Here is a 14,607-nt window from a genome sequence, read left to right as displayed (position 1 = left end):
TTTGAGGTTTGAAGGAAGACACAGCCTTCTTTAAATTGTATTCCGACCATTGCTTTACATTTTAGTGTCAAGAAAATTTACAGTTGATATTAGTATTGCAGATATAGTACATCTGAACTTGATTAAAAATTATAGTTGCCGGGCTGGAGATGTGGCTCAAACGGTAGCGCACTCGCCTGGCATGCGTGCGGCCCGGGTTCGATCCTCAGCACCACATACCAACAAAGATGTTGTGTCCTACAAGAACTAAAAAATAAATATTAAAAATTCTCTCTCTCTCTCTCTCCTCTCTCACTCTCTCTTTAAAAAAAATTATAGTTGCCTTTTTCTTTTTCCCTTCTTTTCTTTGTTGATCTCAACAACATATATTAGCAAAGATGATAGTAATCACTGAGGTTATGATTCATTTGGGTACATACTATAAATTGTATGTTAAAATAAATAGCCTAAAAAATTATACATTAGTAGTTTTTCAACATTTCCTAAACTACCAGAATACTGATGTCTTTCATTTCTCTCCAAAACAATAAAACAAAAATAAAATGAAAAGAAAAATTATTAAGAAATTTTTAATATAAGATTTTAAGTTATAGTTCTAAATTTATTTTAAAAATCAGTTCTGAAGGTTAATCAATTTATATATATATATATATATATATATATATATATATATATACTGAGGTCAAGTTCTAAGTTAACTTGGAGACAAGATATTTATATTTCTAAATCTAAATTTACCTGAAAACAGAATTGATTAAGTAATAGATTTTGGAAATAACTTCATAAATCATATAATTTATGTCCATTTTATACCTAAAATGTCCAGAATACCTAAGTGGTTAGCATGTAAAGGAAAGATATTTATATAGCCCAAGATTCTAGAGGCTAAAAAATCCAAACAATATGGTGCCAAGTCCTCTGGTGAAGGGCCCCCAGGTGCAACACAACATAGTAGAGAAGAGGAAAGAGAAATGCTTACATGCAGAGGAAGCCAAGCACAAGGAATGGCTTTGCTTTATAACAATCTTCTCTAGAGAAAACTAACCCAGTCGTGTTGGAACTGTGTTAATCACATTTAAAGGTCAAGCCATCATGAAATAATCATCTTCCACTAGGTCCAACCTCTTAAGGATTCACCACCTTTTAATATTTTCTATTCCGCAGATGATCTTTATTCAAACCATAGAACTTACTAAGTTATTTTAAAACTAATGAATTTAATTTGATTAATTCATTTTGTAGTCACATATAAAGACTAGTTGCTCCAGAGAGGAAAGACAATTTTCTTTTTTATTTTAATAGGGGAATTTGGTAATTTGCCAAGGTGTTCTTGAATTTGCAATCCTCCTGCATATAGTTTCTCAGTAGTTGGGATTATAGGTATGTGCTACTGTGCCCTAGTAGAGCTAAAGAAAAACATAGAAGTAATTAATAGCAGCTTTGGGAAAATACCATAATATGAAAAAAATTATATTTTAAATAAATTTTCACTGAAGAAAAATATTTAATAATCAAAACTGTAATAAGACTTATTATATTGGTACATATATGCTATTAAAGAGAATAATTCTATCTGCAATGGGGAGTCTTATAATAAGCAAACTAATGAATAAGTGAACTTCCATTAATATGTGAGGGCAAATGGCCATTTTATTCTTTTAATATTTATTTTATCACATTGAGAATAAATGTTTTCTCAAAATTCATTTAGCATTTTATATAGGTATAAAATGCTAATATATTTACAAAACATATATATTTTGTAAATGTTTAATCAGTATCTCACTTTTCTTTATTATTTGATCTCCCAATATACATCAGCTTTAGTGTACTACATATATTATAGTAGTAGTTGAAATATTTTTTTCTGTGGTTTGCTTTTTAATTGATTATATTGTTTTTGAGTTAAGTAAGTTAACTAAGGTGGTAACTTAGGTCATTTGTCTGTATTTATCCATCTACTTCTGTGAATATTTATTTTCAAAGTACTTTTATTTCTCAGTCTACACTTAACTATTGGTACTTCTTAGGAAGCTTTTCCTAGGGAGATGTAAACTACACCAAATTCAAGCTGTGACCCAGTGCTGATGACCCTCACATTTATATTATCGGCCCAAATGTCTCCTGTGCTCTAGCCAGATTCCTGTAAATTGCCATCTGGGTGTTCCCCATTCACCTCCGATCAAAGAAATCTCAAATTATACTTGACAACATTTTCTCTCTCCATAAATTTGCTCACCTCAAGTTAACAGAAATAACTGTTCATGTGATGGGCTTGAACTGTGTGATCTCTGCTATCCTCTCCCCTCTACTCTTGGGTCATTAGTGTCTCTTAAATCTACCATTTCGTCTTCTTTCCATCTGCCACTGTCTTTGTTCAAATGTCAATTTCTCTCACAGAGAAACTTATTTCTTTCCAATCCTTGAAATTGATCTTTCTAAAGTTCCTGTGCTAATACTTCTATTTTCATTTATCAAATCTAATCTAATTTTTTTGTGTGTGGAAAAATATAGTTAAACTTGTTAATGATATATTCTTAATAGGATTTTGAGAATTTTATCCATTAATATTGATTTTTGGTATCATTCAACTATTATCATTTTCGTAATTGAATAAAAATTGTGTTGTTAATGTGCAGCAGCACGAATAAAACTCTTCTAGAGTTAAGATATGTTGATGGCAGCAGGAACATTACAAATGTTTTTGGTAAAAACAGTCTCACAATTAGACTGCTAATGATACCTCTGGTTGCATTAAAAACCAGTGATGTTTATAACGCCTGTGCTACTAGACAGCTTTCCAAACTCCTGACAGAAACAAGTAGATGAAAATAAACAGTCAGACCTTGACATTATTAAATGATACATGAGACAGTTATGCTAATTTAACCTTTGACTTATCCATCATTTACTACCCAAAATCTCTTTTGAAGTAAAATTTTCATTCCATTACTTAAAAAATGTGAGTCTGCACATATTTTTTCATTAAAAATACATTAATTTTTCTGAGAAATCACTAGAAAATTGAATCTCTATTTGATTTCAGAAGGCAAAACTAAATAAAACATGCATATATTTTTATGTCAATTAATTTTACAAATCAACCTTCACCAAGATTTTAGGTTAAAATGATAACTGCTTGTTTTATTTATAATAAGTGAAGAAAGACTATCTTTTTTATACTATGATGTCGTTTTATTTTGCAGCAAATGAAAATAATTGTGGATTTATGAAATAAAATAGTGATGGTTTGTTATTACTGAAGCTGAAAGAATGAATGAGAATGAAAGTAGGAATTTTCTCAATTTATTCTGTTCTATTATGCTGTTGAGGACTGGTTCTGTTTTGCTTTATACAGGTGATTAAAGCAGTAGAGGAAGGCTACCGTCTGCCAAGCCCCATGGATTGTCCTGCTGCTCTCTATCAATTAATGCTGGATTGCTGGCAGAAAGACCGGAATAGCAGGCCCAAGTTTGATGAAATAGTCAACATGTTGGACAAGCTGATTCGCAACCCAAGTAGTCTGAAAACTCTGGTTAATGCTTCAAGCAGGTAAAAACCAGACCTGAGCAATTTCACTGAATGTTTCTCATTCAGAAAGATGCCACAAATATTTCATCAATTAAATCATTCTTACATACATGTTAATCTATGAATTTGTAAGACACTGATTTATTTGAATATAGCTTTTTGTCTTATAATGAAGGAAATATGTGATAATACTTAAAAGCATTGTTACCCGATGTGATAATTAATGTGCCTGTTGCAGGAAAAAAAAAATTAGCTACATTCAGGTAGCAATAAAAAGATAATACTCAAGTGGTGTGTTTTTGTATGTTTTTGGAGGATAGGTGTAGATTGAGGAATAAAGAAAGGCCATTTAAAACCTTATATATTTTATATTTTAAACCAGAAATGTCTAACCAAAATTACACTTTTATTTCTTTAGAATACATTTTAGCATCTGTAATTAAATATAAATAGGTTTAGTGTTTTTATTTTATGAGTACTGAAAACTTAGATACCCATTTTGCTCATATTCGGTTACATAAGATTATTTGGTTAATCATTTAGTGGGCAGTTTGAGCAAGATTTAAAGCTGACAAATAAGTAATCTTGTGAAGAAAATTTGTGTGAGCAAATATTCGTATTTCTACTTTTCTGAATGGCAGCATAAATGCATTTAATAGTGTGGCACACTTGTAAATTATGTTTTTTCATTATCTAAAAAACTGCCATTTTATTCTAATATATATCAGTTTGATTATAAACTAGAAAATTTACCAGGTTGTTGTTTTAACTGTGATTGAAGCAGTTGTCTATTTTGACAAGAAATAATATTATGCAGATAACTGAATTGTTTGCCTGTTAGCGTGAACTAAATGAGAAACAATTTGTGGATCAAGTTACATAAGTTCTATGATTCTGACATAGCATTTGCTTACTAGACTAAAGGTCATTTTAAATATAAATGAGGAAGAATTGTCAAAATCTGTTAAGGCATCATTGACTTCCTGAGGTAACAAATGCAGAATGAATTTTCATAGAAAATTTTTTTTCTGTGTGTTGCTCTCTAATGTCTAATCTTAAATCGCCTATTGTCATGTAAATTATTAAGCCTTTTCTGCTTATTTGAATTATGTTGTCACATATGGACATAGGAGAGGAAATAATAAAAGAAATTGTTAATGTTCTAAATTATATTAAATTGCTTGGCCATCATCATTGAGCTTGAGAATAGTTTAAAGTTTTTAAGAATTTACACATTTTCTTCTTAATACATGGAATTTGGCTTGCTAGTTTTTGTTTGAGCAGGTTTGGCTTTCACACTATACTGTCCTTTGTGCAGTCATCTGCAAATCCTAAGTCTTAAAGTCATTAGTTCCTGGTTCACTATTGTTTTTTCCTCCCCTACTCATGTCACAAGATTTGGTGGTTTCAATAAGATGATTTTCCAACATCTTTTAGTTTCTTGGAATTATTTCTTTCAATTATTTTGAGTTCTAACTTACTAAGACTCTCTTTTCTATTATCATATTGTAGGTCTTGTTTTTACCAGAAATTGAAACTCTTGCATTTCATCTTCAAAGTCATACTTTCCAACTATTTTCTCCTAAATTTCTATCTCAAACAATATTTGGAACCCATTGCATAATATTTAAGAATTACTGAAACTTATTCATTTAATTATTCAACAAATACACACCATTCTGTCCATGTCATACTGTTGGCTAAATGCTGATTATACAGCATTAGGTAAATAGACCTAAATATGTACTTTTATGCTACCAACACACAGTTGGAGGAGAGAGATATTGAACAAAATAAAAGTTGCAAAAACAGTTGTGTTCAATTTTGGAGTAGAGAGTGAGAGTAGAAGTCAAAAAGATAACTTGGAGGCATTAGTGACTGTGCAAGTGAGACATATGTGTTGTGTTTGTCAGTTTTTCGTGACTGTGATACAAATACATAACAAGAACAACTTATAGAAGAGATTTATTTTGGCTCATAGTTTCAGAAATTTCAATCCAAAAGAAGAAACATCGTGGTGGAAGGGAACGGCAGAGGAAAATAGCTCAGCTCATTGTCACTATGAAGAAAAGAAAAGGAAGGGGTTAGGGGACAAGACGGTTCTCTTGGGCATGCTCCCCACCACAGTGATCTATTACTGCCAACTAGAAGCCACCTTTTCTACAGTTTCCACCTCCTACCAGTAGTCCACCAAATTATTAGTCTGCTGAGGGCCATTACCAAGTAGGAATGACGCATCGAAATTTCCTTGCCAAGCATACCCCATGCTGCTTAGAGGACATTAGATGGGACATTGCATGCATGCTTTAATGAGGTGACCTTGCTCAAGGACCAAGGTGGATCCGGGTTTAGAGCTGATCAGGTTTGAGGAAGTAACCGGCTCCTTGAGTTTAAGGCGTTGCCAGTTTAAGATAATGGGTTTTAGGGAAGTTGGAAGTTGAAGATTATTGCTGGGATTAGGGTGTTCCTGCTGCTTGTTCCCGTTGAGTTCTCGTGAGATTAAAAGGGGATTTGGAGAGAGCCTCGTGGAGTAGGTGGATTGTGCGGGAGATGGCAGAACGCGATTGTCCCTGGACCTGTGTGGAGGCGGTGTGAGAGCTGGAATAAAGAATTGCTGTTTGAATCTACAAAGTGTGGGTGCCTCCTGAATCTTGTGCCAAGCCGAGACTTTGGCATTAGTCTATCAAATGCATTAATCCACTGAAGACATTAGAGCCCTCATCATTGAATCCCTTCCCAAAAGTCCCACCTCTGGACATTGCTGCATTGGAGACTAAGTCTTCAACACTTAAGTTGTTGGGGGGACAAAACTATAAAAGGTGCCATAAAGTAGTGAGGAAAGAGAAGTGGTCAGATATCAGTGTATTCAAGGTAGAATGGAGAGTTATGTGCATATTCTGTGGATTTATTGCAAGGAGAGTGAAGACAAGGTACACTATTGTATTATTATATTGAGGATCATGAGTGTAGGAGATGTGTGTGGAACGATGAGGACTGCAGTATCAGACATGCTGGCATGATGTTCCTATGAGAAATGTGAAACCTAGTGTGGAGATAAAAACAAACAAACAAACAAACAGAAAAACAGATGACATTTGAAGCCATGACAGCGAGTAAAATTGACTAGAGTACAGTGAAGTTATAACTCAATTAGTGAAGACATAGGGATAAGTTCTGACTCCCTCCAAATTTTAAAGTCAGCCAAAGAGAAAGTCAAAGTCAAAGGAGATTGAGGAGTAGGTAGGAACACAAAATCGTCCCCCCCATAAAAAAAGGAGAGAATATTAATTCAAAACAATGTTGAGATAGAGTGGATTTCAGGAGAACTATGGTAATGGTGATGGTTGTTTATTTCATACAGGTCAGTCATTTTATAGATTAAAAGGGTTCATTCATTTTGACAAAATAGATTATTGCTCACCTTAACTCAATCAAGAATTGGGTTTTGTAGAAACCACACTCAAGTGGATTGAAAAGTAAATTGAATGTGAGATAAATGCAAATACTATGAGTACAAAGACAGATATTTGTGTTCTGTATCCTATGGTTGCAGTATAATTAGGTAATCTCCAATTTATGAGCATGTAAATTATTTTTTACTTTCAGGTACCTTTTGGATGCATTTCTAGAAATCATCATTGATATCTCATTTTTATTATTACCAAAGTTTGCAGATTTGTTTACCTTAAAGCAAATAATGTTTGGGTTGGTTATTTTCAATTTTTATATGTTTTTGAATTAATTTATTTTCTAAGTTCTGATACTTACTCTAGATGAAATAACAATCACCCTAATATAAGAACAGAAAATAAAGAATAAATGGCTTCAGAACTTCCTGAAATATTAACTTAAATAAGCATGGGTTTTTTAAGTACTCAGTGGACTGAGTTTATGTTGTCATGTACTTTGAACCATTTGCTTTCATGTTAGCATTTGTATATTTTCCCTGTAACTATATTTATAGTCTAAGTAAATTTTGTTTAAAAAAGCATTAAAGTGTTCTTTTAATATTTATGTTTTATGTGTTTTAGAGTATCTAATTTGTTGGCAGAACATGGCCCTCTAGGATCTGGGGCCTATAGATCAGTAGGTGAATGGCTAGAAGCAATCAAGATGGGCCGGTATACAGAGATTTTCATGGAAAATGGATACAGTTCAATGGACGCTGTGGCTCAGGTGACCTTGGAGTGAGTAATTTTTTTCTGATAATTTTTATGTAATTTCTGGGGCAAGAAAAATTGTTCAGAAACCAATCTGGATGAGAACAAGGGAAATCAGTTAACCTCTGTCCATGTGTGGCAGTTTTCAAAGAAGCCTCATCTTTTTTAGCCTGTATTGTTAACAACTGCATGGTTAATGCTTTTTGTGACCAGTATCTTTGTGTTTTTTTTTTTTTTTTTTTTTTTTTTTGCTTCAAACAAATAGCATTTGAATATTTGAATAATTGGAATAAGAGCTCCATTGCAAAGTACTGGTATTTTGTGTTGTGGAAAAGATGTTTTCTTGAGAAGTTTTTATACTGGTACCTATGTTATATGAATGTAAATACAAAACAAAACAAACTGTAAGCACAATTGGTGTGGCTAATCCTACATAACAACAAAACATATTCCTAAATTTCAGTTCTCTACGATGAATATCCAGGTAACAACAGCTTAATCAAAGCCTCCTTGGCAGGAATCTCATTTAAAGTCTAAGTGGTGCATCTTATATTCTTACAATCCAAGAATATCCTAGATCCTGCCTTCAATTTGTTATTTGGTACAATCTCAGTGGAACCAATTGTGCCCTTTTCTGTTTGCACGTTTAAGATAAAGCTTATCAAATCTTATTAAATAAAAATCACTAGAGTTAAATATAAAATCATTTAAGGTTGTAAGTTGTTTGTATTTTATTATATACTCTGTATGTGTAATTATTTTAGCCTACTTGTTATTTGTGAAAATTAACTGTCCTAATGGTGGTTCCATCTAGACTACATTACCATTAATGATAGCTTACATCAAATTACCTGCAAACTCAAAGGTTAAAATATTGTTGTAAGGATTAGAAAATGTTAAAATACTCTAAACTACTAAATCACTGTCTTGATATCATTACTTCCCAAAATAGGACCATTGAAGAGTTCTCTTCCCATCTCTGTTGTTCTGCCACTCTTTAATTCATTAAATTCACTGCTCATCCCCACAAAAGGTAACAGGGTACCATCATTTATCACTAATTAATGTCACATTCTCAGCATTCTCTAACTTCATACCGAGAACTAAACTGACCTAAATTGCAACCACTCAGCACTCAGCTTGCTTTCCTGACTCATTTAGTCCCATCCTCACTGTCACTGCCAGACCATGCCTACTTGATGACATGTATGCTTTGCCCATTATTCCTTTGGACATGTGTGCTATATTTAAAATAGTATACAGAAAAAATTATTGATTATTTAAAACTATTTTTACATGATTGCTATTTAATTTTTCAGTAAAAATGGTCATTTTAATTTATTAAAGTCATTTGTCATTTTATATTAAAATGATACTGTAGGTATTTCTTCTACCCAATGTCGGATTACTTGTAAATATATAATAAAATTATTTGCATTAAACAATGTCTCTTTTTTATTAAGATAGCATCTATTCTTATATGTATACACACACACACACACACACACACATATATATGTGTATATATATATAATTTAATCTACTTAGTTTTTATTTCTTTATTGACTGAACTGTTGTAATCAGAATGGTTTTGCACTAATTATTTGTGTTGTATTTCTTTGGGGCCTCCAAATACTATAAATACGCTGAGTATGTATGCATTATAGTTTCACTTTTCTTACTCTTTGCTATTTACTTTCCTGTGTGCTCTTCATATCACCCAAACTCTCTTCATTGTGTATGTCTTCTTTCTCAAGTTTTAACAACCTCTTCTATCTTCTTATAATGGTTCTTCTCTAGCTTGTTGTTTCTTGCTATACAGCCTCATTTAGATATTTTTGCCTTTTAATGTATTTACTCTGACCAAAAGGGGAAGGTAAAACTAGGAGACTTAGTATATTTCCAGTCCAGCCAATGTTGGTCTTCTGATGTCCACTGCTTTAAATTCCCAGGGCTCATAATCATTAACATATTCCTTACTAGGAATTAGGGCTACAAATCCTAATGCCAGTAAAACTGACTTCTTAGAGAATCCAGCAACACTAAATATATATTCTCTTCTTTACTGTGCTTTTGAATCCACAGTTTTCCTAATAAGTAAGAAGATATTTATCAAGACACTATGTTAAATAACATACAAAATGAGGAGTAATCAGTTATTTATTCAGTTAAGAATTTATAAAACAAAAAAGATAATCTGTGTATCTCTCTTGCTCTTCAACAAAAAAATAAAAATAAAAAACCTAGTAAAAAAAACTAATTATTAATAGCAAAGGAAAAAAGGATTATCAACAAAAATGCAGGACAGCCTGATAATGATTTTTCATACCTTCTCCACCAAATATGTAAATATTAATTTTATGAAGCCCATATAATGCTATAATAAAATAATAAAATATTATATCTAGAGTTATTGTTGTGGCCTATTAGATGCAAGAATACATCCATATTTCTTGTCAATGTTTAGAAAAATATTTAAATCAACTTTAAATAAAGCAAATGCTCAAACTGCCATGTATAAAACATTTGTTGTAATTGTTGACATCAAATTTGTTTTCATAGTTGATTTAGAACAAGAAGAGTTAAAGCACAGTTTTTCAGAACCATAATGCTTTGGTAAAAATGTACTTCATGAAGTTTTAGTTTTATTTCTTTATGGACTGTTTGCCAGTACATGTATATATGTATGAATGCAGAAACATGAAGAATTTGAAGATTTGGGAGTCATTGCATATTCCATGAAATAACTTTCAACCTTAGTTGTTTCTGTGTGTTGGTCTCTCTACCTATACCATGTTAATCAGTGTACAGTTTTCATATTTGAATAACTGTTGTGCGGTAATGACAAAAGGTGTACTATCATATATAAGTGCACTGAGTTGTTGTTGACAGGGAATTGTAAGCCTGAGGCATGTTTCAAATTGATTCCAAAGATCTGAATTAAAGACAAAGTCACAGCTGCTTTTTTGACTTCTTGTCAAGCCAGTACTGTCAACTTTTGGTTATTCAGAAAAATGAGCAAAACCCAATGAATTCAAATATTATACCAATTGTATACAAGCTAAAGGCATCCATGTTAGTACCAGTTCATAAAATTGAGTCTTAAAATATTAAAATAGACATTTTCCAAATTTAGAGCCAAAATGTGTGCAGATTAATTCAATTAGATTTATTAAATTATCAATAAAGTCAAGATGCATAAGTTAGTATGTAAAATATACATGTGTAGGAGAATTCCATATCTTTGGTGTTCTATGTAGTTAAGGCAAAAATCCAAGTCTAGCCCTTACCATGTATTACCTAATGAAAATGTTAATAGGCCATGATTAAATCTCCTTTTGCCAAATATAAATATACCAACCTTGTACAGTAGTTATACAAATAATTATAAGGATTATTTTTTTAAAATATACCAAAAAAATGGAACTGTATGACAAAACCACAAAAGAAGCTAAAAACACTGGATTTTAGTGAATGTTCATTAATCTCTCTTCTCCCTTCTCCTATTAAGCCAATGTTGATGAGTTTAAATTCTAGTAATATAGCTACCAGGTATGTATGTTTAGCAAAAAGGAGAAGAATGAGCAAAGAAAGGAAACATCCACAAATGGATTAATTTTACCCTGAATAATCAAGAGTTCACTTAAATATCAGCTAGACACCTCTTATAATAATTTATTTTTTCTTCTACTAGTTTGTAATCATGATATGATAAAACAGTGTTTTCGCATTGTTTAAAGTCATGAAAAAAAAGGTTTAAAAAGATGATGAATTGTAATCCTAACAGTGGAATTTTATTTTACTTGCAGCTCTTCTAAAACAAATCATGTGTTGGCAATAAAATATAAACTATTTTATATAAAAACACTATTCTTAACATATGTAAATAGGATTATCATCATTGGAATTGACATTGGATATTAAGATTATGTATGGTCATCATGAAATTAATAGAATATTTTTATATCTTTATTAATTTTGATGTTGTGCTGAGGATCAAACCCATTTAAAAGGGAGACACACTAAAAATTACCTAACTAAAAATATCTTACATAGAGAAACAAAATGAGAAAAATGGTGTAACATGCACCATTTCCAAATATTTCTTTCAAAAACCATTGTATATATGGCAGGAACATAATCACTATATATAAATATTTTTCTCAAATTTCTGTCATTATTACTGCTAATCTGATCATTTAATGCATGCATTAGATAGAAAATGGAAATTGTTGGAAGTAATAAAGAGTGTGAGACAAACCACTTACAATACAATACTTCAATAATGCATTTATCAGTATTAGAATAAGGGCATTTAACTTGTGCTGTAGACAGTTTCTAATGTCATTTCAATTCTCAAAGGAAGTACCATTAAAAACATGATTGAAGGGGTTTCTAAAGAAACTACTTAGAATAACTTATTGAGAATAAGTAAACTTGAATAAAAAAATCTTATATTTCCCTAACGTTTCACTGAAAATCATATTATATGGAGATATATATACACATTACCTCAAAATCATGCTATTTTTGTCCTTAATTTGATATTTTAAATGACAAGTCTACTGGGCAAGGTGACACATGCCTGTAATCTTGGCAGCTAGAGCAACTGAGGCAGAAGGATCACCAGTTCAAAGCCAGCTCAGCAAAAGTGAGGTGGTAAGCAATTCAGTGAGACCCTGTCTCTAGATACAATACAAAATAAGGCTGGGGAGGTGGCTCAGTGGTCAAATATCCCTGAGATCAATACCAGGTACCCCCTCCAAATGACATGATTTAAAGAAAAACAGTAACATCCCATTAAAGACACACATTATTTAAGGCAATATGCAAAATGCAGTTTGATATTTTCATAACTCCACTTCTCCTTTGAAGAGAGGGGAATGAAAGGAAGTGCAAAGGAGGAAGAAAGAGGCAAAGTGAAGGTACAGAATGAATTTTAGTGGTCTGACCATCCATATGCAACTGAGAGAAGCATCAAACAATAAATTGATCTGAAAATAAACTTTTATGCTTGGTTCACTGGAAAGATAGAAATGATTTTAACATAAAACCTACATATCTAAAATAAGCAAACTTTACTTTCCCTTAAACACAAATTCTATACCATATTTATTAATCAATCCATTCCTCAAAACATTTATTCTTTAGCATTATTTTATGGAAAAATTTATAGTCTTTGTGTGGTCAAGTCATTTCCAGAGAAAGAAGTCATATTTATAAGTTAATGCAGTGGATACAAAAATAAGTCAAACTACAGATTTGATGTTATTCCGACCAAACAACCAGGAGTTGGAATATGGAACATATACATACAAACTCCTTTCAAATTAAAGTTTTTTTTATTGTATATGAAATTTCCATGATGTTTGAGTTGGAAAAAATCTATGAATTACTTTTTCAAGTCACTAAGAACTGTAATTGTTATTCTCAAAAATATTATTTCTAATAATTAGTATAACAATTATGAATTATATAATTTAATGATATGCATATGTGTATTTAAATATATATTTATATTTCCCAGATTGGATTCAGAAATATAATTTAGTATGTGATAGAACATATATTTTAAAATATCAATTCTAGTCCTAATTAAATTTTTTTGCAGAACTTGATGGTTTTTAGGTTATGAAATTTAAATTTTGTTCTTTTTATCCTGACTTTGATCTTCACTGTACTAGTGAACACCTATGAATACCTACATCTATACAATTTTTCATGATTCATGAAACATGTGGAGACATAATATTAATTAGCCCATAATGGAAACTGTCATGAAATACAGATCCACTTACTATAGTCTCATCAAAAAAGTTTGTGCTTGGTTTCCTTCTTTAGATATCTTCTTTCTTATGGAATTTTCAATATTTGATGATATATGTACAAATTTCTGGTTTTACAAATGAATAAACTGGTGCATTTTAGTTTGACATGGCTTTGCTCAAAATCATATTTAAGAACAATGAAAAATTAAGAGTATGGATTTTGTGATCGGGTAACTGGTTTTGGTTCTATTCTTTCTACGTACTGACTGTGCCATGTAGCCAAATGACTTAAATTCTCTAAGAATGTGTTAACTAATCCATAAATGGAAATTTTAAAAATAATCTATATCTTAGGTTTTAATATTTTACTAGCAAAGAAGGAGATGTGTATTAAGTGCTACCTATTATATTTATGTTTAGTGATACAATTCTCAACCTGGGGAGATTTTGCCACTCAGAACATTTGTCAATGTCTGAAGGCATTTTCTTTCTTTTAACAACAAGGAAGGATTGGTGGTGGTACAGTGCTACTTTTATCTAATGGGTTGAGCTGGGGTGCTGCTGAATATCCCATGACATACAGAACAGCCCCCAAGAACACAGAAGTGTCCAGCTCATGATGTTAATAGGAGCAAACATGAGAAATTCTGTTAAGTTGAAAAGAGACAAGATTAAATTCAAGTGTTTTTTATTCTTAGTTTATCATTACCTATTATAGTCAATTTCATCACTATACTAACAATAGTTATTTTGCTTCAAAGTAATATTTATTGGCTTCTAAGTTTTGCTGATGATTCTCTTCCATGACACATCTATCATTATTATTTAATATTGTGATTTAGCATCTTGTAACTGTAATAATTTCTAAATTTAATATGCATATTTTAATAATAAATATATCTTCATCATAAGTATCAATAGCATTTAAAAATATTTTTTTGGTTACTTGTCATTTCCTAAAACCTTCACAGGAAATCAAGAAACTATAAAGGGAAAAAAGAAAAGATATTATTTCAGTAAGCAATTCTTTGCAATATCAATATAGATGGAGTAAATTTAATTTTTATTCTCTGATAATTAAGAAAATCCTTTCAGTTCATTTGAAACAATTTAATTTTGCCTATAATAAATCCTAATGTCATTGTCTT

General features: G+C 31.3%; 1 protein-coding gene across 12 annotated transcripts in view; it reads left to right on the top strand.

Moving 5' to 3' along the window:
• Window positions 1-14,607, top strand: part of Epha5 (EPH receptor A5) — a 333,364-nt gene that overhangs the window by 313,078 nt on the left and 5,679 nt on the right. For 10 of the 12 annotated variants that reach the window (XM_005331721.5, XM_005331719.5, XM_005331718.5 and 7 more), the window contains 2 exons: window positions 3,359-3,552; window positions 7,563-7,718. In XM_005331721.5, the coding sequence (XP_005331778.1) occupies window positions 3,359-3,552; window positions 7,563-7,718 (350 nt within the window). Of the gene's footprint in view, window positions 1-3,358; window positions 3,553-7,562; window positions 9,121-14,607 lie in introns of those variants that run through there. The other 2 variants (XM_040292351.2, XM_078021343.1) reach the window with 2 other exon arrangements.

Source organism: Ictidomys tridecemlineatus, chromosome 9, assembly GCF_052094955.1.
Source record: "Ictidomys tridecemlineatus isolate mIctTri1 chromosome 9, mIctTri1.hap1, whole genome shotgun sequence".
NCBI lineage: Eukaryota > Metazoa > Chordata > Mammalia > Rodentia > Sciuridae > Ictidomys > Ictidomys tridecemlineatus.
The sequence above is the reverse complement of the archived record's forward strand: the minus strand, read 5'-3'. Positions and strand labels throughout refer to the sequence as shown.